The sequence below is a fragment of the Giraffa tippelskirchi genome, chromosome 2 (genome assembly GCF_054371585.1).
Source record: "Giraffa tippelskirchi isolate mGirTip1 chromosome 2, T2T-mGirTip1v1.2.pri, whole genome shotgun sequence".
Lineage (NCBI taxonomy): Eukaryota > Metazoa > Chordata > Mammalia > Artiodactyla > Giraffidae > Giraffa > Giraffa tippelskirchi.
In genome coordinates, this window is record NC_137276.1 from 140608323 (window position 1) to 140633032 (window position 24710).

The 24710-nt window shown below is 42.2% G+C and overlaps 2 protein-coding genes across 4 annotated transcripts in view; one reads left to right on the forward strand and one right to left on the reverse strand.

Annotated features, from left to right (window-relative positions):
• The window catches only part of PLD1 (phospholipase D1), a 214146-nt gene extending 192335 nt beyond the window's left edge, over window positions 1–21811 (reverse strand). For 2 of the 3 annotated variants that reach the window (XM_081570921.1, XM_081570920.1), the window contains exon 1: window positions 21563–21724. The gene's annotated coding sequence lies outside the window, so the exon portion shown is untranslated. Of the gene's footprint in view, window positions 1–21562 lie in introns of all 3 variants that reach the window. The other variant, XM_081570924.1, reaches the window with a different exon arrangement.
• LOC145538608 (uncharacterized) lies at window positions 16107–21704 on the forward strand. The gene is made up of 2 exons (XM_081570936.1): window positions 16107–17997; window positions 19651–21704. The coding sequence occupies exon 2, from the start codon at window positions 21208–21210 to the stop codon at window positions 21571–21573; it is 366 nt and encodes a 121-aa protein (XP_081427062.1). The 5' UTR covers window positions 16107–17997; window positions 19651–21207; the 3' UTR covers window positions 21574–21704.
• Window positions 21812–24710: the final 2899 nt, after the last annotated feature.

Sequence of the window (24710 nt, forward strand, 5' to 3'; positions counted from 1 at the left end):
TGAGGAGTGTAGGAAGGAAAACAAAACTGAATAAGACATGCTCTTTACTCAAAACAAGTTTGTAATTCAGTGGGAAAGTTAGGGATGTGCACAAATATACCAATACAGAGTGTGATGATTGTAATGGAAGAATGAGGTCAGAGGGTTTAAAATATTTGCTATACTCATTCAAAAAAAAAATATATATATATACATAGAACATATACCAAAAACATGTTCACATGCATAGTACATAAAATGGAGGAAGAGCAAGTCAACACACTCAGAAAACTATAAGCAAAATGAAGAAAAGTTCAAAAAGAAGCCTATTTACAGACACAAATATCTGAGAGCTAATGATTAACCCTGATCAACCGATCCACAAATATATGAGTGTGTGCATGGTATGTATGCTCAGTAATTTCAATCGTGTTCGACTCTTTTCAACCCCATGGACTATAGCCTGCCAGGCTCCTCTGTCCACAGGATTCTCCTGGCAAGAATACTGGAGTGGGTTGCCATGTCCTCCTCCAGAAAATCTTCCCACCCAGGGGTCGAACCCAAGTCTCCTGCATTGCAGATGGATTCTTCACTCCTAAACCACTGTCGCCGCTGCTGCTGCTAACTCGCTTCAGTCATGTCCGACTCTGTGCAACCCCAAAGACAGCAGCCCACCAGGCTCCGCCGTCCCTGGGATTCTCCAGGCAAGAACACTGGAGTGGGTTGCCATTTCCTTCTCCAATGCATGAAAGTGAAAAGAGAAAGTGAAGTCGCTCAGTCGTGTCTGACTCTTAGCGACCCCCTGGACTGCAGCCCATCAAGCCCCTCCGTCCATGGGATTTTCCAGGCAACAGTACTGGAGTGGGTGCCATTGCCTTCTCCCCTAAACCACTGGGAAAGCCCAAATATATCAGTACCTGTTACATATAAGCCGTTTATTTTTTGTACAAATATACTCTGTAATATTTAAGACAATCAACAACCTTCAAAGCATTGATTAGAATCGTAAAAAAAGAGACCTCTAAGGGCACCTGATTCAGTCCCCTCCTCAAGAAATCAAGGTTCCACTAGGTTCATTTTTTTTTATCCAAACTACTTCCCCTGAGAGATCCAGCCACCCTTGTTCCTCCCCAACAACTCAGACTTGAATCCTCTATCTCTCTTGACCTTTCCATCTCTTTCATCCTTAGGAACCAATCAAAGACCAAATCTGTGGTTTCTGCACAAATCCTCCCCACTTCATGCTGCTTTTCTTGCTTGGAATTCCTAACCAGCCTAATCCCCAGTCATTCCTAACCGTTGGTTCCCTGAAATCACTCTTTCTTTTCCCAAGCCACCCATCACAATGCCGGAGTTGCCCTTATTAAGCGTGACTCTGATCGTGCTGTTTCCTGGCTGCCAAAATACAAAATACAAAAACATGTTTAGTTTAAATTTTCAGCTCTCTCATTCTCAATTCCATCTGTTTCTGGTTGTTTCTTCCCCCATATCAACCTTCCAGTCCACCTAAGCTAGCCGATATCCCTGCTCCCCTACACACTCTGCACTCTCCCTCCCATCAGGAGACTTGGGTAGCATCAGCCCCCCAAATGTCCTACCTGTCTAGGCTTTATCCACTTGTTAAGATCCTGCTTAACCTCTCTCTCTTCCATGAGAGCTTCTAAGATCTCCAGCGGTTGTTAATCTTTTGACCCACTTCTCCACACTCTGTTTCCTACTGCACATTACTTGTACTTATTTCACAGCATTTAATCTTTGAATTGTGGTTACTGATGTGTCAGCTAAACCATTAGACCAGTGGTTCTCAAATCACAGTCCCCAAACCAGCAGCATCAGCAGCATCTGGGAACTTGTTAGAAACGCAAAAATTCTCAGCTCAGCCAACTTACTGGCTCAGAAACTCTAGGGTGAAGCCCAGCACTCTGAGCCCTCAGAGCCCTCCAGGGGAATCCTACGCAGAGTGGAGTGTGAGAACTGCTGCACTAGACCATAAATCCCCCGAGGGCAGTGGTGAGGATCAAGATGGATTCATCCTAGCTCCAGAGGCCCGGTCTGAAACAGGTAAGAGGACTGGCGGAATTTCCAGAAATAAATTGCCCAGGATCACATTGAGCTAGTTGCTAAGACAAAACCAGAACTCAGGTTATCCTGCATATCAGACCAGAGTTCTTTGCAGCACATCCACAGTTTCTGATAGGGAATTTAGACCATTTGAATCCATGCATAGAAGTCTACAGGGAGGAGGAAACGCATTACCTAATTATGACAGATTGTAAAATAAACATATCAGGGCATTTTCAATCTGTCATCTTCAAAATGATGAATTAGTTGAGCTGGCCAAGAAGGTTTACTTAGAGACGCCCTGTTTACATGAAAGGTGAAACTCTATAGGAACAGAAGGATAAGCAGTCACTGAAGAAATGTTGTTCAAACTTTGCACTGGGGTCTCTATTAACAAGTAAATTATGCTCACAGAATGATTTTTAGAGGCAAACTCAGTCTTTTTTAAACCACATTATACTGTACTGCGGTTATCTTCTACTTTTTGAATTATTAAAAGATTATTGATTTATTCAAGATTACTTTTTAAGTTAACAGATTTTGACCAAAACATATGCAAATATCCCAACAATATGGAAAAAAAAAAACTGGCATGGACCGACATGAATACATTTTTATTTTTTTTATTTTTTTAAATGAGTTTATTTATCTATTTTTTAACTTTACAATATTGTATTTGTTTTGTCATACATTGACATGAAGCCACCATGGGTGTACATGATTTCCCCTTCCAGAACTCCCCTCCCATCCCTCTGGGTCATCGTGGTGCACCAGCCCGGAGCACCCTGTATCATGTATCAAACCTGGACTGGCGATTCGTTTCACATATGATAATTTACATGATTCAATGCCATTCTTCCATATCATCCCGCCCTCGTCCTCTCCCATAGAGTCCATAATACTGTTCTATTTATCTGTGTCTCTTTTGATGTCTCGCATACAGGGTTATCTTTACCAATTGACAAAATACCATATGTATGTGTTAGTATACTGTATTGGTGTTTTTCTTTCTGGCTTACTTCACTCTGCATAATAGGCTCCAGGTTCATCCGCCTCATTAGAACTGATTCGAATGTATTCTTTTTGATGGCTGAGTAATATTCCATTGTGTATATGTACCACAGCTTCCTTATCCATTCGTCTGCTGATGGACATCTAGGCTGCTTCCATGTCCTGGCTATTATAAACAGTGCTGCAATGAACATTGGGGTACACGTGTCTCTTTCAATTCTGGTTTCCTCAGTGTGTATGCCCAGCAGTGGGATTGCTGGGTCATATGGCAGTTCTATTTCCAGTTTTTTGAGGCATCTCCACACTGTTCTCCATAGTGGCTGTACTAGTTTGCATTCCCACCAACAGTGTAAGAGGGTTCCCTTTTCTCCACACCCTCTCCAGCATTTCTTGCTTGTAGACTTTTGGATAGCAGCCATTCTGACGGGCGTGAAATGGTACCTCATTGTGGTTTTGATTTGCATTTCTCTGATAATGAGTGAGGTTGAGCATCTTTTCATGTGTTTGTTAGCCATCTGTATGTCTTCTTTGGAGAAGTGTCTGTTTAGTTCTTTGGCCCACTTTTTGATTGGGTCGTTTATTTTTCTGGAATTGAGCTGCAGGAGTTGCTTGTATATTTTTGAGATTAATTGTTTGTCCGTTGCTTTGTTTGCTATTATTTTCTCCCATTCTGAAGGCTGTCTTTTCACCTTGCTTATAGTTTCCTTTGTTGTGCAAAGGCTTTTAATTTTAATTAGGTCCCATTTGTTTATTTTTGCTTCTATTTCCAATATTCTGCGAGGTGGGTCATAGAGGATCCTGCTGTTGTTTATGTCGGAGAGTGTTTTGCCTGTTTTCCTCTAGGAGTTTTATAGTTTCTGGTCTTACGTTTAGATCGTTAATCCATTTGGAGTTTATTTTTGTGTATGGTGTTAGCAAGTGTTCTAGTTTCATTCTTTTACAAGTGGTTGACCAGTTTTCCCAGAACCACTTGTTAAAGAGATTGTCTTTTCTCCATTGTATATTCTTGCCTCCTTTGTCAAAGATAAGGTGTCCATAGGTGCGTGGATTTATCTCTTGGCTTTCTATTTTGTTCCATTGATCTGTATTTCTGTCCTTGTGCCAGTACCATACTGTCTTGATGACTGTGGCTTTGTGAATACATTTTTAAATTTCTCATTTATTTGGGGCCTCCTATTTAAAGTTGGCTAAACTTTTGATATTTCATTTCTTTTCTCTCAATCTTTGGAATTTTTAGAGACTTGTTACTTTTTAAGTCCTGTTCTTCCTTATGAGTTTTCTGACGGCTGTCATGTGAGAATAGTAAAACCTGTTTTCTATTTTTTCATGACTTATTTGTAAAATGATAGACCCTTAAAATGTGAAACCGAAAGAAACTTTAAAGGGAAGGGAAAAGCACTCAGGCCACTGAATCCCGGTAACACCCACACTTGTTTAGTAAGATTGCCCTACTGTTGTATAGGGCTTCCCTGGTGCCTCAGAGGGTAAATAATCTGTCTGCAGTGCAGAGGACCCAGGTATAATCATGTGAATGAGAAATACTGCCTGCCATATCAGTAAGCAAAAGATGTTGTGACCATCAAGCCAACAACCACTGCAACCACCTCCAACTGTGCACCCTGAGGGGATTCAGAATGGAGAAAAGCAGGATACTGGCCCTAGATAGCTATGGTGCATATCAAAGGAATAATTTTAATGAACCCAGACTTCTGCATCTTCCCATACACAGAAAAGCACTCAATTCATTAACTTGAGATGTCTGGTTTTCTTTAATTAACTGTAACCTCTGGATGTTCCAACTACCTGGTTTTTGTTGCAAGAAGTCCTGCATATCCTGGCTCCTCCCTTACTTCTTCACAGCAGCCCCTCAGAGCTATCTTTTTCCTGTGTTTTTTTTTTTTTTGCAGTCGACAATCAGCAACCGTAGGAAAGTAAGTTGGATAAGATCAAAGTGGACTGATTACAATGCTGAGGGGTACAATGCAGAACTAAATGATGAGGGTATTTTCAATTAATCATGGTCACTTAAACATCATTTATGAATATAACTCTAGGCCCATTTTTGCAGCATTAAGCAATGGATCTACACTTCAAAGAAAATCAAGCATCTACTTGGGGCAACAGAGTTCTCCAGGCCTGTCCTCTGAGAAGAGGTTCGAGGGTGGCTGGTGAGCCCAGAGACCCATTCAGGACCTATTACACTTCCAGCTGAGGCAGTCACTCTCCTCTGCCCCAGAGCTGTGCACTCTCTCTTGCTCTGCACCAGCTCTGGGGGCACTGGTGAGGAGGACCCCAAGGCCAAAGAAACACAGGCCTTATCTGAAGCCAGGCCTCACCTCCCTGCCCCAGACCCAACTTGGTTTGTGAGTCATGACAAAGAAGACAAACTACTTTAACCATTTCTAGTAATTCCTTCTCAACGAACATATGGTCCTTTTAAGATATGGAAGATTTCATAGCCTTCCCGAGCCATTGGCACTAGGAAATCAGGGTGTAAAAGAATTTACTGCAAGAAATCATCAGATTAAGGGTCTATGACTCTGTAAGTAAACAAATATATTGAGAAAAAAATCCTGGATGGAATTAGGAGACGGTGTCAACAAAAGCACTGGTTTCATGAGAAAGAATGAGACTGAAATGCTTGACCTGGTTGTGTTAAAATAATTCTAATTACAGTCCATTAAGTGAGGTGCTTATCCTTTATGCTTAACTTGTGCTTAATTACCATGTAATATAATAATGACTTCTCAGCATGTTCTAAATTGATACTGCAGCCTTTACTTGATTGTAGTAGGAAATTCTTCATACCTGTCTAGCCAGATCTCAAGGCCCAACTCTAGGTATATTACCTAATCTTTCTGGAAACTGACCCATAGGCCCACATTTACTTTGCCATTTACAGAGTCAGTTAAGCTGGTGATAGAGACAGAGTAAAGGGACAAAATAGGTGATTAAATAGATAATCCCACTAGGAGATTGTAAGTAGAGAAAAAAGTATGAGAGACCCCAGTAAGTTAATGATCACTCAAGAAAGCTTGTTTGCTTAACCACAAAACCAGGCAGGCTTACTTAGCAATAAAACCATGCAACATAAGCATGAGACATGCCCCAGAACAATAAAACAATGGTGGAAAAAGACCTATATCCTGCCCAGTGAGGTCAGTAAGCTAACAATGCCTAGGACATGTTCCTCTGCACACACTAAAAACAAAAATATAAGGAAAAGGTGATATGATACTAAAACCTGAAATGATTTACCATATTCTAGTATATGTTAGTGCCTGGAAAATCCCATGGACGGAGGAGCCTGGTAGGCTGCAGTCCATGGGGTCGCTAAGAGTCGGACATGACTGAGCGACTTCACTTTCACTTTTCCCTCTCATGCATTGGAGAAGGAAATGGCAACCCACTCCAGTGTTCTTGCCTGGAGAATCCCAGGGACGGGGGAGCCTGGCGGGCTGCCGTCTATGGGGTCGCACAGAGTCGGACACGACTGAAGCGACTTAGCAGCAGCAGCAGCAGTATATGTTATTGCCTTTTCGCTCATTTTCACTGTACCATGACAGTGCTGCTTGACCATGTAGGGACAAGAAAAATCCCCTGCCTATGTGGAGGAGAAGTTAATGATGGAAGCTTGATATCTACTCAAGAATGAGGAAGAAGGTGGTCTTCTCCCCCTCTCAACTTTTCCTTTGATTATAAAATCATAGCCCACTAAGATATGGGCATGGCACTTTCTTGTCCACCCACTTGTAAGTCTCACAAGTACACTATTCTAATAAATCACTTCTTATCTATCACTTAGCCTCTTGCTGAATTTTTTCTGAGCTGAGACATGAAGAATCAGAGCACCTTGGAGCCCCCATTAACTGAGACACATCTCTGCAGTTTCATTGGGATGGGTCTCATACTTCTTATAGGAGTACTGAGTCCCCAGTGGGGTATCAGAACACTAGGGCTGCATGTGGAACTGACCGCCCACTGAGCCACCAACACTTGACTCAGAAGCATTTTTCTGGACCAAATGGTCAGGTCATCTGGTCTCTGAGTGTAATTGTCTACCCACAGCTTCATTTAAAAATTGTCTACCCACAACTTGTCTCCTGAGAAACCTGTATGCAGGTCAAGAAACAACAGTTAGAAGTGGACATGAACGACAAACTGGTTCAAAATTGGGAAAGAAGTACATCAAAGCTATATATTGTTACCCTGCTTATTTAACTTTTATGCAGAGTACATCATGCAAAATGTCAGGCTGGTTGAAGTACAAGCTGGAGTCAAGACTGCTGGGAGAAATATCAATAACCTCAGATACGCAGATGACACCACCCTTATGGCAGAAAGTGAAGAGGAACCAAAGAGCCTCCTGATGAAGGTGAAATCAAAGTGAAAAAGTTGGCTTAAAACTCAACATTCAAAAAACAAAGATCATGGCACCGGGTCCCATCACTTCATGGCAAATAGATGGGGAAAAAATGGAAACAGTGACACACTTTATTTTCTTGGGCTACAAAATCACTACAGATGGTGACTGCAGCCATGAAATTAAAAGATGCTTGTCCCTTGGAAGAAAAGCTATGACAAGCCCAGATAGTGTATTAAAAAGTAGAGACATTACTTTGCCAACAAAGGTGTATATTGTCAAAGATATGGTTTTTCCATAGTCATGTTTGGATGTGAGAGTTGGACTATAATGAAGGCTAAGTGCTGAAGAATTGATGCTTTTGAACTATGGTGTTGGAGAAGACTCTTTGAGAGTCCAGTGGACTGCAATGAGATCAAATCAGGTAATCCTAAAGGAAATCAGCCCTGGATATTCATCGAAAGGATTGATGCTGAAGCTGAAGCTCCAATACTTTGGACACCTTACGCAAAGAGCCAACTCACTGGAAAAGACCTTGATGCTGGAAAAGATTGAAGGCAGGAGGAGAAGGGGACGACAGAGGATGAGATGGTTGGATGGCATCACCGATTCAATGGACGTGACTTTGAGCAAACTCCGGGAGATAGTAAAGTACAGGGAAGCTGGCATGCTTCAGTCCACGTGGTTGCAAAAAGTCAGACCTGACTGAGCTACTGAAAAACAAAACCAAGAGTTTAATTATGTGGTTTAGTAGAGAAAAAACCTGCACATAGGAGATTGGTTGTGGGAAACAGAAAGCATGGAGGATCGCCACGGGGATTTCTGTAACAAATTCACCACTGAATGAGAACAATGCGCTGAATAGCATTTAATTAAGAAAAATCTGAAGAAAACAAAAAAGGACAAAAATTATTCCTAAATTCCTATACTTCCTAAGGAGTTTTAGGAAGAGAGATGACTATAAATGTTCATATAGATGATGGACATTTATTTTAGCAATAATTGAAAGTAGTGAGTGCAAACTCAGTACACAATGGGGGAAAGAAATGTCTTTGACCTCTACTATCCCCCAAAACACATAAATATTTATATCTTAATTTCACTCCTGCAAAAAATAATGAAAAAAACCATGGTCAAATCCTAAATGGTAATTTGCCTTTTATTGCTCCAAATAATAAATGCATAAATAGGATATTTGAAGGAAAAAGAGGAAAGATAAATATATATATATAATTAGCATATATAATTACATTATATGTATATATATATAACTATATATATGAACAATGGTTTTCTAACATTTTAAAACAGCAGAGTGTTTTTGGTTGAATAAAATCTCTAAAAAGCCAAATATAGGTAAATAACACGGTACTGGGTTACAATCCACAGTTTAAACAAATACCCATGAGTCCACACTGAGATAAATAAATAACTGAATAAATAAATAAGTGAGGATGAAAAGACACATCTTCCATACAGAAGAATTCCAAATCATTTATGCAGCTACTTGTCCCTCCCCTAAGAGGTGGAATATAACTCCCTATCTCAATAGTATGGACTGCAGAGTGACTTCCTTCCAAAGAGTACAGTATTGGGTGGGGAAGGGGGAAGCAACTCCATAGTGAAGAAACCTTCCAAACACTCCTTTGCAAGGTGATTAAAGTGAACATCAGTAGCGGTAAGTCATGATGATGGTGTGTACCTTTGACACGATGTAATGAGACCACCTTTGTGGTCTTCCTCTCCAATGTAATCATGAGAAAAACATCATAAACATTCTAATTGAGGGACAGTCTATAAGAAACCTTTGGACTTGCCTGGAGGCTCAGCAGTAAAGAATCTGCCTGCAATGCAGGAGACCCAGATTCAATCCCTAGGTTGGGAAGATCCCCTAGAGAAATGGTTACCCACTCCAGTATTCTTGCTGGGGAGATCCTATGGACAGAGGAGCCTGGCAGGCTATAATCCATGGGGTCACAAAAGCATTACACATGAGTTAGCAACTAAACAACAACCACTGCAAGATACCTATGGGATACCTAACCAGTAACATCAAGGTCATCAAAAACATGGAAAATCTGAGTAAATATCATAGCCCAGAGGAGCCTAAGGAGACATGACAGCTAAATGTAACATGCTATCTTGGATGGGATCCTGGAATAGAAAAAGGACATTAGAGAGAACTGAGGAAATCTGAATAAAGTATGGACTTTAATAACAATACATTAGTATTGATTCATTAATTATAACAAAAGTTCCATCCCAGTATAAGATGTTAATAAGAGAGGAAACCATAGTTTACCCATGTATACCATCCCCAAAATGGCTACCCACTCCAGTATTCTTGGGCTTCCATAGTGGCTCAAATGGTTAAGAATCTTCCTGCAAAACAGGAGACCTGGGTTCAATCCCTGGGTCAGAAAGATCGCCTGAAGAAGGGAATGGAAACCCACTCCAGTATTCTTGCCTGGAGAATTCCATGGACAGAAGAGCCTGGTGAGATATAGTCATAGGGTCACAAAGAGTCAAACACTGAGCAACTAACACTTTCACTTTTTCACTTCACCATTCTGGAAACTTTTCTATAAATCTGAAACACAAAGTTTACTTTTTAAAAAGTAAATATACAAAATCATGCTTTTTTTTAAATGAGATGCTTTTATGGAAAGCGAAGTTTAGAGATGTTCAGAGCTTTGCTCTCTACATCTCTTACCCCAGCTGCTGCTCCAATCCTAGAGCAGATTGAAATCACTATCATGAAAAACTGGGATGTGTTATCGTAACAAAACACCAGCCCATTTCAGGCAGCCTAGCATCACTGTGCTGCATGACTCAGTCCAGCCTTTAACTGACTGTATTAGACCACAAGCTCTGTGCGGGTGGAACCACATTGTCGCTGCACAAGCACATGCTAAGCACTCTGTTGGCATCAAAAGACCACTGACAAACTTACCAGCACCAGTAGGAGCAGCAAACACAGCTTTCACCACCAGCCCTACAGGCCTTCCTTGGCCACAGATCTGTAAAACTTACTTCCTCATTAGTCAAGTCTGTTCCCTGTGACATCAGATAGGACAAACCTCTCCAACATGCCCTTCTGCACTCCTGAGTCTTACAGAGTGATGCATAGCCCTCTTACCTCATCACCCCACCCAACACCACCCCAATAGAACTCAAAGAGGGAGGAAAACAGGAATTCCCCCAAATCTATCAGGTTTATTTTACACTACTTTCATGTTTAACTGATTCATTTTATCACAGATTAATCACCCACAGGACAAACGGCTACAGCTGAATCAACCCTTACATGCTCTCTGCAAATGAAAGGAAACATTCATATATAGGGCTACAGATTTTGTTTCCCATCAGTTGAGAGTGGCCCTTGTTCCAAATGGCAGTAATATCTCAGCAATGCATCACTGTCCCAAAGGTAACATCTGTGAAATCAGGAAAGAATGATAACAAGAACTGATGAATCACCTGGGAACCCAGGGTTCATACTAACATCACATACTCACACAGTAGTTCGGAGAGGCATTCATTTTACAACTAATTAGTGAGTACCTACTACATGCCAGGCAAATGCCAGATTTCATGGAGATTATGTTCATATGTAGAAAACTCAGTATTCAAGAAAACTCAGTATTCAAGACATGAAGAAAAACTCACAGTGATCAGTGCTGGGGTGAAAATCGCCCACAGGAATAGCTAGGACAATGAGGCTATGAGCAAGGTAATGCAGACTGGGCAGGGAGGCAGATTAGATGGTCAGGGAAAGACTTTTCAGAGAGGTGACATTTGAACCTTTCGTCATTGACCCAAATGTCAAAAAAGATGCATGCCACGCAAAGACTCGGGAGAAGGGTGTTTCTGGCAGAGGGAATGGCACAATGCAAAGCCCTAAAGTGGCATCAGGTTGGTATGTTCCAGAAACAGAACCTCACGACCATCCCCAGAGATGCGCAACTGCAGTTCAGAAAGGTGAAAACTGAGGCTAATGTGGGAATAAACCTAGCATAGCTGACTCCCCTGCTAGTCTCCAAGCACCATGCAGAGCTGTGTCCTTAGGTGAGAATCTCGGCCCCAACAGATCTAAGCTCAGGGAGTCAGGCCCTTGTCTGAGAAACAGGTTCATGGGGCCAAGAGGCAGACTCTGAAAGTTGTCTCACAGGAAGAGAATTTGAGGCCAAACATAAAAATTAAGACTCTCGGGCAATGTGGCCAGGGTCCAGTAGCCCAAATGACTTGACACTACAGAGGGCACATGGAGGCCCCAGGGCTGGGCAGCAAATGCCCACAGGGGCCAAGCAGGTACATGGGAGGATCATCAGAATCCCAAAGGAACTCACAATATACTGCACTGAGTCGCTCCCACCCCAAGAACCCCAATTTAGTAGGTACATGACAGAACCTGGGACTCTGAATTTAATCAAGCTCCCAGGTAATTTGTTTAGCCAGACCTTAGAATGACTGACAGGGAGTGAGGAGAGGGCAAGCTTGCCCTGGAGAGGAAAGCTGAGCCTGAAGAATCCTGTCTCTACAGACAAATAGAATCAAGGATTAAAGTGAATGCAGTTAAGGGAAAACACACTTGGTATAACTATATGTCTACTCATTATTTTTAAAATTGGTAGAGAAGAAAAAGGGAAGTAAAATTTTATAGTCTAATAAAGATTAGCTTAAAAATGTATAGCTAATATCATTTAAGGAGAAGCTGAAAGTTTTCTCCTAGGAATAGGAAAAAAGATTGTCTGCTATTACCGATCATGCATGCGTGCGTGCTATGTCACTTCAGTTGAGTCCAACTCTTTGCGACCCCATGGACTGTAGCCCGCCAGGCTCCTCTGTCCATGGGATTCTCAAGACAAGAATACTGGAGTGGGTTGCCATGCCCTCCTCCAGGGACCTTCCCGACTGTATTCAACACCATGATAGATGTCATATTTAGTGCAATTAAACAAAAAAAATGAAATAAATCTTATACAAGTTGGGAAGAAAAAATATAAAGTGGGTGCAGCTGAGATACAGAAAAAAGTATGAAACCAAAATTATACTAGCTAATAGGAAAAGATAGTTAAGAACATTGCATAACTTGGGGTATTCCTTTACCTCCAACCACGTCTCCAAACTCGAGACATTACTTTTGTTTTCAATATAATGCATTTAATATAAGTTTAAAACCTAAACTTAGGCAATCTGTTGTTTCATGATGGCATGTTTAACAACTGGCTCATGAAATTCCTGAAAATTTAAAACCAGCTCTCAGCATGTCAGTTCCAGTGCACCACTGGCAAAAGCTTCTGAGGAAAAAAAAGCAGTCCACTGCCTTTCCTTTCCTTTCCTTTGCCTCTTCAGGTCTTTGTCTTCTCTTCCCTCCAACAGACGTACAGCAGTGCTTTCACATCTGCTCCGAGGAGCCCCATGGTTCCAGCTGCTAAGGGGCAGCCTGTGCCAGGATGCGGGCAGGGAGGGAGACGGGAGGACACAGCTGGTTCACTGGCCCCATCTAGGAATCCTCAAGAATGGCTGTGCTTAGAGTGTTCTACATACTGGAATTTCAGAGAAGAGTTCATACAGAAAAGCAGTTCTTAGGGGCAGGGCAGGGGACAGTAACAACAAGTTTTTCCTTCAAGTGTGAAAACAGCTGGTCTAGGTTACTGACACACAGTCTACACCTCCATCCAAGATTCATGCAGATATGTGTTACCCACACCCCTATAAAGCTGGCAAAGCCTGTGACGCCCTCCTGCTATTTAACGTGAAGGCAAGGAACGTGATGGGAGGCATGTTACTCCAACACAGCGCGAACTAGTTCACTCTTCCCTTGAGAGTGCACCCTATTCTTAATTCTAAATACTTTTTAAAAATATACCTCCACACATACACTCATTGGAAAAGAGAGATGAATCATGCTTCTCCTACTATAAATAAATGCCACCCTGTGTGTGTGTGCGCACACAGTGTGTCTGATTCTTTGTGACCCCATGGACTGTAGCCCAGCAGGCTCCTCTGTTCATGGGATTTTCCAGCAAGAATGTTGGAGTGGGTTGCTATTTCCGTCTCCAGGGGATCTTCCCCACCCAGGGATCGAGAGATGTCTCTTGCATCTCCTGCTTTTGGCAGGCAGATTCTTTACCACCGTGCCATTGGTCTCCTGCATTGCAGGCGGATTCTTTACCAGCTGAGCCACCAGGGAAGCCACTGCACCACCTGCGAAGCCCAAATGCTATCTTACGTTTGTAAATTAAGAAAAAATCAAATTTTCTACCTAATGTCAAAACATATACCTAAAAAGTATGATTATCAAAGGCATATAGCCCATTATCCCTAGTTATAACTAGCTCTGTTGCCTGAAGCTTTCCTACTGCTTCTCATCACTGAGGTCTCATGGAATGCCATACTTATTCAAGAATTCCTCTCAGGAAAAATTAATTTCTCCCTCATCCATATTCCCATAAGGCCCCACCTCCATGTCTCCTCCAACAGTGATTTGCTTGGTTATTTAGGGATGTCACTCCTGCTAGATCTGGGGCAGAGTGGGGAGAGCTTTGTGAAAGAGAGGAACTAACATTTATTGTGTCACTTCTATATTCCAGTTGTTATTTAGTCGCTAAGCTGGGTCCAACCCTTTTACAATCCCACGGACTATAGCCCACCAGGCTCCTCTGTCCATGGGATTCTCCAGGTAAGAATACTGGAGTGAGTTGCCATTTCCTTCTCCAGGGGATCTTCCAGACCCAGGGATTGAACCTGCATCTCCTGCACTGGTAGGCAGATTCTTTACCACTGAGGCACCAAGAAATCCCAGGCTCTAAGCTAGGCATTGTTTCCTGCAGTGCCCACAATAATCCTATGAGATGGGTATTATTTTTATCCCCATTCTACAGATAAGGAAACCAAGGTATAGGGGGCTTTTAAGTTACCCGTCTCAGGCCACATGGTGCTTGAGTCCTCTGGATCTGAATCCTAGCTCTCAGGCTCCTAGGACAAGGACTGTGGTCACTACTCCTGGTGAGGAACTTGTGGGGCTCAACTGTGCCTTACTGTTATTTACCTTACTTGCTTTACAAGACCTGCTTTGATTCATCACTGCCCCATCACCCTACATTTCCAGACAAGACAGTGGCAGATTGGGGCTGGGACTGGGGTTAGGGTAAAAAATCTTTGCTCCATGTTCCTAGCTTTGAAATATTTAGCATCTACAATATTCTGTCAGGTGATTCTTTTTTTCCTTAAGATAATATGATTTTGGAACCCACACATCAATCCTCTGCTACCTCCCCAATCCTCTTATTTCAAAGGACTCTTCCATCAGAATTCAGGTAGAAAATACTGCAGGAAAAGACCAATGAAATGAGCAAATTGGCTGCAAATTCAAAATGCCACAGACTGTCCACTGCACTTCTACAAGTTTACTTCTGAAAGTAGTTAAATGGGACAGCAGAACAAATCAATAAGTAAAACATTCATTATAATAATTTTCTTTTCTGGAAATATTTACATATTTTGAATAAAATGAATCACACCGATTCAGCTTACATCTAATTGTATGCTAAAATGAGCAGTGGAGACGCAAAAGTGAAAAAAATACAGTCAGTGACCTCTCACGGGGAAGACAAGTGACAAAATAATTGAAAATCCAGTGACTCTAATATCATGCTATATGTAAAATCCATTCATAAAAAAGAATGTAAACAAAAATAGACTAGGTTAGTATGAAGATCCCAAGCAGGGGCTAAGAGCTCCCTGGTATCTCTTTGTCCACATGCTTTGTTGATTAGCAATGGTTTTAAGCAACAATAAGATCACTTCAAGATAAAGACTTGAGTGTAAGACCTGAAACCATAAAACTCCTAGAAGAAAACACAGGCAGTATGCACTTTGACAGTGGTCTTAGTGATATGTTTCTGGATTTGTCTCCTCAGGCAAGGGAAACGAAAGCAAAAATGAACAAGTGGGACTAAATCAAACTGAAAAGTTTCTGAACAGCATAGGAAACTATCAACAGAATGAAAAGACAACCTACCAAATGGGAGAAGATATTTGCAAACCATATATTCAATAAAGGGTTGACATCTAAAATATAAAAAGAACTCATATAACTCAACAACAAACAAAGAAACAACCCAATTTAAAAATGGGCAGAGGAGATGAATAAACATTTTTCCAAGAAGACATACAGACGGCTAATGGGCACATGAAAAAAATGTGCAACATCACTAATTATTAAGGAAATCCAAATCAAAACCACAATGAGGTATCACCACATGCCTATTAGAAAGGCTATGATCACAAAGGCAAGAAATAACAAGCTAGCAAGGAAGTGGAGAAAGGGGAAGCTTCATGCACTGTTGATGGGACTGTAAATTGCTACAGCCATTTTGGGAAACAGTGTGAAGATCCCTCAGAAAATTAAGTATAGAACTACTGTTTTAAGCAACATCTTATTTCTGGATGTTTAGCCAAAGAATAAAAAACACTAATTAAAAAAGATATATGCACCTCTATGTTCATTACAGCATTATTTATAATGGACATGGAAACAACCTAAGTGCCCATGAATGAATGAATGGATAAAGAAGATGCAGTATCCTCATATTAGAAATTATTGGATGCATGAACTTGGCCAATTACTTCTCTGAGGCCTAGCATTCTAATCTGTAAATGCGAGTATCAATAATGCTGTTTGGCTTACAAATGAGGTCATGGGTGGGAAGGCAATGTAAAGGTGCATAGCATTCCTAGACATGAATATTAACTGGTGGACAGTTTAATATCTCATGCTACAATGCTACTGATCCAAATGGAGAAATACTGTGGAGGCCCAGGAATACTGAAACTCCATGAGAATGTCTGGTGACTTTAACTTTAGTGACCACTAATAAGTTGGAAAATACATTTTTAAATATGCCTTTTAAACGTTGCTAAAGAGTGGATTTAAACAACTTTGTAAAATAAATGACTGTTTAAAAAAAAGATGTGATAATTACACTGGAATATTACTCAGCCATGAAAAAGATGAAATCCTGCCTTTTGAACAGTATAACTGGACCTTGAGGATATTATATTAAGTGAAAACAAATACTATATGATTTCACTCATTTGTGAAATATAAAAAACAAACTAAAAAGCAAAAAAAAAAGTTAAACAAACCAAACACATAGATACAGAGAACAAAGTAGTGAGTTGCTAGAGTGAAAGGGCTAGGGGGTGGGGTGGGGGGCTGGTGGGGAGGGTGAAATGGATAAAAGGGATCAAATATATGGAGATAGACGTAACTAAAAATTTTGGTGGCTGTAGTGTATACAGGGGCTTCCCAGGTGGCACTAGTGGTAAAGAACCTGCCTGCCAAAGCAGGAGACATAAGAGATGTGGGTTGGATCCCTGGGTTGGGAAGATCCCCCGAAGGAGGGCATGACAACTTACTCTAGTACTATTGCCTGGGGAATCCCATGGACAGAGGAGCTTGGCAGGCTATAGACCACACGGTCACAGAGAGACAGACATGACTGAAGGGACTTAGCACAGCAGAGCACAGCACAGTGTATCCAGCAGTAGAAATAGAATGCTGTACACATGAGACTTACATAATGTTATAAATCAATGTTAACTCAATAGAAAAATAATAAATAAGTAATCACTTCAAGATAAACCAAAGAAAAGATAATTTTCATCTACACTTGACATGTCGAAGGGATTGTTATGCAGAATCACATGGAAGCTCGAGCTTGTGTAAAGAACTGACAAAACTTTCAGCGCCCTGTCTTCCCCTGTGCTGGTTCGTCTCTGCACTGGCTTCTCCCTCCCACTCCACCACCTTTCTTTCCCCATGTTTATTCCTTATTTTCCTTCATCCAAATTCACTTATTGTCTGCAAGAGCCTATTTTGGAAAAAAAAAAAATCACTGTTGAATACTGAACTTTGATTTTCCTGTCCTTAATATAAAGTTTGTCAGTTTATGCCCTTAGAAGTCTCTCCCTCTCTCAACAAAAGAGCCGACCAAATGGAGTTATTTTTATTTCCCTGTTGCTCTTGGCTGATTTTCTTTTGTGCGTCAGAAGCTTTCAAAAGGTTCCCAACTCCAGATCCAAAAAGTGCAGAAAAATGATTGAGTACAGAATAAAATATCCTCTCATCCAGAGGGGAGCCCGAGGTCACAGGCTGGGGAAGGAATTGGGGTTCTGGAGCCCTAAGAAGCAAGACTTTCCATGGCCTACGGTCAGCCACAAGCTTCTGTTCTGTCCACCTGGGATAAAACCCAGGCCTTCATTTGGCAGATTAGTTCTGGGATGGTCATAATGATTATTAAAATACAGAAGTGTTTCCTCTCTGATTGGCAAATACTGCTTCCCCATACACACATCCTGGCCTCCACAGACCCTTTCAGGATCACTGTCCAAAACTCCTCACAATCAAGAGGCAAGGAGACCAGCAGAGAGTTTCCAGGACCCTGTCTCAGTGTTCACAGGGCCTGACAAAACCACACTTCATTTTAATTTCCGCTACTGAAAAATGCGTGCACGTGTGTGTGTGTGTGTGAAAGTTGCTCAGTCATGTCCCACTCTTTGTGACCCCATGGACTGTAGCCCACCAGACTCCTCTGTCCATGGGATTTCCCAGGCAAGAACACTGGAGACAGTTGCCATTTCCTTCTCCAGCTGAAAAAATTGGTTGTCCGAGTTGCACTTCAATTGTAGTTATGTCAAGTTATTTATCCCTAAGGATAAGGACAAGACAGCAATATAACAATATAACAATACGAAAAAAATTCGTTTGTTAGGAGGGTGGAATCTCTGGCTATATTTTTCTGATGAGACAGCAGTGCCAAAACCCTGTGTTCAAGATGCCTGCGATGGAATCCCTGCTCTGCCATGGGCTAGCTGTATGATCTCGCTGTGCCTCCAACCACTTCATCTATACAAGGGGCTGGTAGGACTATTACATATCTACTTAAAGGGGTTGTTTTGAGAATAAAATGTGCTGATGTGTGGAAAATGCTTAGAATAGTGTCTGGTGCACAGACAGTATCTTTAAATGTTGATTGAATACACAAATCATTTTGTATTCTGTCACAGAATGTTTGTTCAATAAATTCAAAAATTAAGCAAGTTTCACAACACAAAGAAAAAAAAAGCAACTGTGACACTATGAAACACATACTATACACTTTTATTTAAAAACCCAGCATTAAAACATCTGGGATATAGATTTTACACTGGCCTGTGAATTTAGGGAAACTAACACATTGGAAGGAATTTCCACTACAGCATGAGATAGGATTTGTACCATCCCTTTTCTAATCAGAAATGTCACAGACTTATGAGAAGATTAAGGTATGAGTTTCTCATTTTAACCCTGCAATAACATTTATCCACACCCTGGCGGGAGGATACATTTTATTTTGTAGTGCTAAGACTTAAAGAATTAAAAACATAAAACCAGGCCCTGCACAGCTACAGCTTCTCTCATGCACACAGTGACTCAAACTAAGAGTTTAAAGGGTCATATCTTATGTACTGGGTCCTCTGGGTCCATCAATGTTTAGTAAACATCTAGAATGGAAAGGAAACTGCTACACCTAGCAGCTAGCTCAATCAAAACTCCTTTTAGTTATTAAAAGGGTGCACAGCCTGAGCTCAAGCATAATTTGGAAACATTCTGCTTGGAGCTGCTAAGGAGACAAAGGAATTTCATCTTTCTGTTAGAGATTAAGGAGAGGAAACTACCAACAACTCTAGGGAATTCCCTGGCAGTCCAACGGTTAGGACTCCGCACTCTCACTGCTCAGGACATGGGTTCAATCCCTTGTCTGGGAACTAAGATCATGCAAGCCACCTGCACAGCCAAAAAACAAACAAAAAAACTCCCTCACCTGTTTCTCCCACCTCTTAGCTAAACCTCACAGTACCTTTATACACAAATTTAAATAGGTCCCACAGAGAAGGCAATGGCAACCCACTCCAGTACTCTTGCCTGGGAAATCCCATGGATGGAGGAGCCTGGTAGGCTGCAGTCCACGGGGTCGCGAAGAGTCGGACACGACTGAAACAACTTAGCAGCAGCAGCAGCAAATAGGTCCCAAGCTTATCCTCTGGGTTTCCCAGGTGGTAAAAAACCTTCCTGACAATGCAAGAGGATTAAGAGATGAGGTTCAATCCCTGAGTCAGGAAGATCCCCTGGAGGAGGACCCAGCAAACCCACTCAAGTATTCTTGCCTGGAGAATCCCATGGACAGAGGAGCCTGATGGGCTATAGCCAACAGGGTTGCAAAGAGTCGGACACGACTGAAGCAACTTAGCACACAAGTTTATCCTCACAGAGTAATGTACTAGGCCTTTCCTGATGGGGATAAAACCTACTAAATACCTTTCCAACTTTCTTCTTTAAAAGTGAATTTCTCTAAAAATACAAGAAGAAACTCAAACTTCACTTAATGAGAAAACTAGAGCTTGTATTGTAGCCATTATCATTGAAATGTTATTAAAACTCTTAAAAAATGAAGAGTTTTGTAGAGGGATAGTTGTGATGGGAGCACAATAATATGAAAGTACTAAATGCCACTGAATTACATACTAAAAAAATGGTTAAAATGAAAAATTTTATGTTATATCAACACAATAAAAATAAGATAACATGGAAAACCCTGTAAGAGTTAAAGGTAAATGAAATTTATAACAAATCATTTTTAATTAAGAAATGCACATTTAGTAATCACAACTTCCAAGGAGCAGGGTCCCCCACTGCCTAGTTGTAAGTGAATCAACAAGCCTAAATACAGCACTTGTAGCCATGGTTCCCAAATACTCTAACATCAGGTACAAACATGTTAAAGACACACCTTTCTCAAAGCCTTAACTACTCACACTTTTCATATGGATTGTGAGTTATACTAGGTCCTGAGAAGACACGCAGGGAGCTCAGACAATTAGTGAAAAGATTCTCAAACAACATTTAAAGGCTGTGTACAAATTCAAGCTAAAAGACTGTGCCCCATTCATTTGTACGTTATCATGAAACATTTAATACTGAAAGAAAATCTTATTCAAAGAGGCAGTGTGTAATTGTAGAGTCTGTTAATAGTTCAAGCTATAGATTCATTTCATTCTTTACACTTTCATTGCGCCACCATTAGTTAGCCATTTAACACAGCACCGAGGACTGGGGATACCTGGCCTCCCGAAGCCCCGAGAAAGCACTCAAAGGGCGGTCTAAACTGTAACCGGTAGGCCTGGCAAGTAAAGTAAGGGAACTCCTCATTTCGGGGGAAAAATCTAGGGATAATCAAACGCTGAAACGTTTGTGGTCCTTAAGAATCGACTTGCGTTTAGTACTTTACAAAGACAGTAAAGATGGCAACAATCCGAAACTAGGAGAAGGAGCAAATACAGGCGTGGCGATAGTTCTGGATTGACTCTACACGTTCTGAAGGGCCTCACACAATCCTATCTTAGGCTTGAAGCTTCACGCTGTCGGATCTGAGACCTAAGTCCCACATACCTGAAGCTGGAGCCCCTTTATACACACCCAGGTCCATGCGCCCTTATCCCTGCCCCGCCCCGGCGTCATCACTTCGTGGGCGCCACACCGGCAGCTGTGTGGCCACACGCCCAGGACAGTGCATCTAGAGGGCTGGGCTCTCAGCCTCGGAACACAGCACTTCCTGGTTGGTTTGGGATACTGGTGTCACCGCGACCGCCATCCCGGTCATCCCACAGCACACGCGAACCCCAGGGGCGCGAGATGACCTAGGGTCACCTGACACACTTGTACTGGGGGCCCCGCGGCGAGCTAGATGGATACACCTGCAGAAGACGCCCCCAACTTCGGCCTGGAGCCAGCGCGGCTTTGGAGCCCAGAGCCACCTGCCCTGGCAAAAGTGCGCGCCGAAGTTGACGGCGTCGACTCTGCAGGAATCCGGGCCGCAGGCATGCACTGGAAGCCCCCGAATGCTGCCAGGGAGGCCGGTCCCGCGAGGCCGCAGGGAGCTGGTGCCCGCCGCCGACGCCGCGGCCAAGGCTGCGTCCAAGTTGGGCGGGGAGCCGCCAGCTGCCGGGGGCCGTCTGGAGGAGGGACGGAGAGCGAGCGCGGCGGAAACCCGCTCCCGCTGGAGCTGTGCGCGTCCCCGGCGGCGGCCGCGCGGCTCCTACCTGTGGCGTGAGGGCGGCCTCAGGAACCTGCGCGGTGGCGGCGGATTCTCCGGGCTCCGGCGCAGCTGGCACCGCTGGAGGCAGGAGAGCAGGGAAAGAGGCAGGGCCAGAGTGGGGACCGCGCCGTCGCCCGGAACTCCACGCCGGGATTCGCGCTGGCCCAGCAGGGGTGGGGCGAGGCGGTGCCCGGCGCGGCGCGTCTTCGCGCAGGCTGGACGCCCCTGCAGGGTAGGAGGTCTCCAGCCTCTAAACCTCTTTCCTGGTCCGTGTTTCTGACTTTTTTCTCCCAAAGTTTCATAATTCAACCGCATCAATCTAGGGCATGTTCGCTAGCATTACTATTATTATCATCGGGCACTCTTGAGCCGCCAAGTGTGCAGGCACGGTTGTAGGAGCTTTGCCTACATAATCTTAATCTCGTCTACTGCAGTTGGTAGCCCCAAATGGTCTATTTTATAAGTAGGGAACAGGAACCGAAAAGTGAAACAACTTGCCAGAGGTGACACAAGAACTGGGATCTTTGTTGACGTCATCTATAAGCCTTCTTCCAACTCCCTGGCTTCTTGTGTTATCAGTCAGTTCAGTTCAGTTCAGTTCAGTCGCTCAGTCGTGTCTCTTTGGGACCCTGTGAACCGCAGCACGCCAGGCCTCCCTGTCCATCACCAACTCCCAGAGTTCACCCTAACCCATATCCATTGAGTCAGTGATGCCATCCAACCATCTCATCGTCTGTCGTCCCCTTCTCCTGCTGCCCTCAATCTTTCCCAGCATCAGGGTCTTTTCCAATGAGTCAGCTCTTTGCATCAGGTGGCCAAAGTATTGGAGTTTCAGCTTCAACACAGTCCTTCCAATCAACACCCAGGACTGATCTCCTTTAGGATGGACTGGTTGGATCTTCTTGCAGTCCAAGGGACTCTCAAGAATCTTCTCCAACACCACAGTTCAAAAGCATCACTTCTTTGGTGCTCAGCTTTCTTTAGAGTCCAACTCTCACATCCATACATGACTACTGGAAAAACCATAGCCTTGACTAGACGGACCTTTGTTGGTAAAGTGATGTCTCTGCTTTTTAATATGCTGTCTAGGTTGGTTATAACTTTCCTTCCAAGGAGTAAGCATCTTTTAATTTCATTGCTGCAATCACCATCTGCAGTGATTTTGGAGCCCCAAAAAATAAAGTCAGCCACTGTTTCCACTGTTTCCCCATCTATCTGCCATGAAGTGATGGGACCGGATGCCATGATCTTTGTTTATTGAATGCTGAGTTTTAAGCCAGATTTTTCGCTCTCCTCTTTCACTTTCATCAAGAGGCTCTTTAGTTCTTCTTCACTTTCTGCCATAAGGGTGGTGTCATCTGCATATCTGAGGTTATTGATATTTCTCCCGGCAATCTTGATTCCAGCTTGTGCTTCCTCCAGCCCAGCGTTTCTCATGATGTACTCTGCATATAAGTTAAATAAGCAAGGTGACAATATACAGCCTTGACATACTCCTTTTCCTATTTGGAACCAGTCTGTTGTTCCATGTCCAGTTCTAACTGTTGCTTCCTGACTTGCATACAGATTTCTCAAGAGGCAGGTCAGGTGGTCTGGTATGCCCATCTGTTTCAGAATTTTCCACAGTTTATTGTGATCCACACTACCAGTCATTTATAAGCAAGTAAAGTGAGACTGAAAAGTGAAGTAATCAGCTTAAGGTCATCAAATCAAGAACGCAGAAGACGGGAATTTGTATCTTGATGTCTTTGAAGCTCAAACTTCAGAAATCTTAGTATAAGATAATAAATCAGGAGTAAAGCATGGAAAATTCCATTCCACCCATTGTTGTTGTTCAGTTGCTGAGTCATGCCTGACCCTCTGCGACCCCATGGACTGCAGCCTGCTAGACTTCCCTGTCCTTCACCATCTCCCATGGAACTGTCCAAATACACAAGTTTTGATGTCCACTTAGAATAAAGTCTTAAAAAACACACACACAGTTGTCCTGTGACTTGAATAGCAGTCATTTGGGAATATAGCTTTGAGTATAGGCCACCCTATCCTCATTACACAATGCTGCCTTCTGCCAAAGCCAAAGGAAGCTATCACCTTCATGGACCCCAGACTATTAATAATGATGGCCAATTTAAAGTACTTAGTGGATATTGCAAGGCTGAGACTGAGTTACATAATGTCTTACTGCACACATGGAACCACATGAAGTGAAAAATATAATACTCCAGTCCAAAGTAGGGGAGGAGAAGTGAAATTATTGTCTGGAACTCTGTTTTTCCTGTAACCTATAGTTGCTTAGCTCTCCCTGGACTACTTCCCTGCCTCTTGAGCACATCTTTTCCTAATGATAGAAGAGTCACTCAGCCTTCATTCTTTCCTTGTTGATGGAAATGATTGATGTCTTTTGAATCCTATGATACTGACAGATTTGTACAGTTAAACACATGGCCCTCTGAGCATACAGAGTATTGCCTAAGAGGAGTTTGGCAAGTGTAAGATAAGCATGTTATTGAACAAATGAATACCCTTTCCTCCCCTTTTCTCAAGTTTTATTAGTCACAGATGATTTGATAAGTATTATGCACACAAGTAATGCATTCTTACAAGCTTGTCCTTAGAAGTTTTAACACTTTTAATTGAGAAGCGGCAGGCTATAAAATTTACAAGTGTCATCATTAAAACACTTGGCAATAGGTTTTTCTATTAACTATAATTAGAAATAAAATTAAGTGCCCTCACTGTAATTGAATTTCTGCTTCCCTGAGCTAGAGGAATAAAATAGAAAAGGCCATATGTTGTTTAGAGATAAGCTATGGACTGTTGAAGATAAGTTTTATATATAGTATGATTTTGCATGTGATTATTCTATTGTCCTGAGAGATTTAGTGATTGTTGGTTGCTGTTTTTCCAAATTTTGCATATCTTCAGAGGTGTCAAGAAAAAAATGACTAAGGAATCCTATGTAAATCCATCTGGATACATATTTGACATTTTAATCAGACACGTGGTATTCTAAATACTGTTCAAAGTTTATCTTTTCTTCTCAGTATAAAAGTAATATATGCCCATTTTATAATTTTTACATTTATATTTTAGAAAAATATAAGGTTTTGGAGACTACAGAATTTTTTAAATTAAAATTACCTATCATTTCC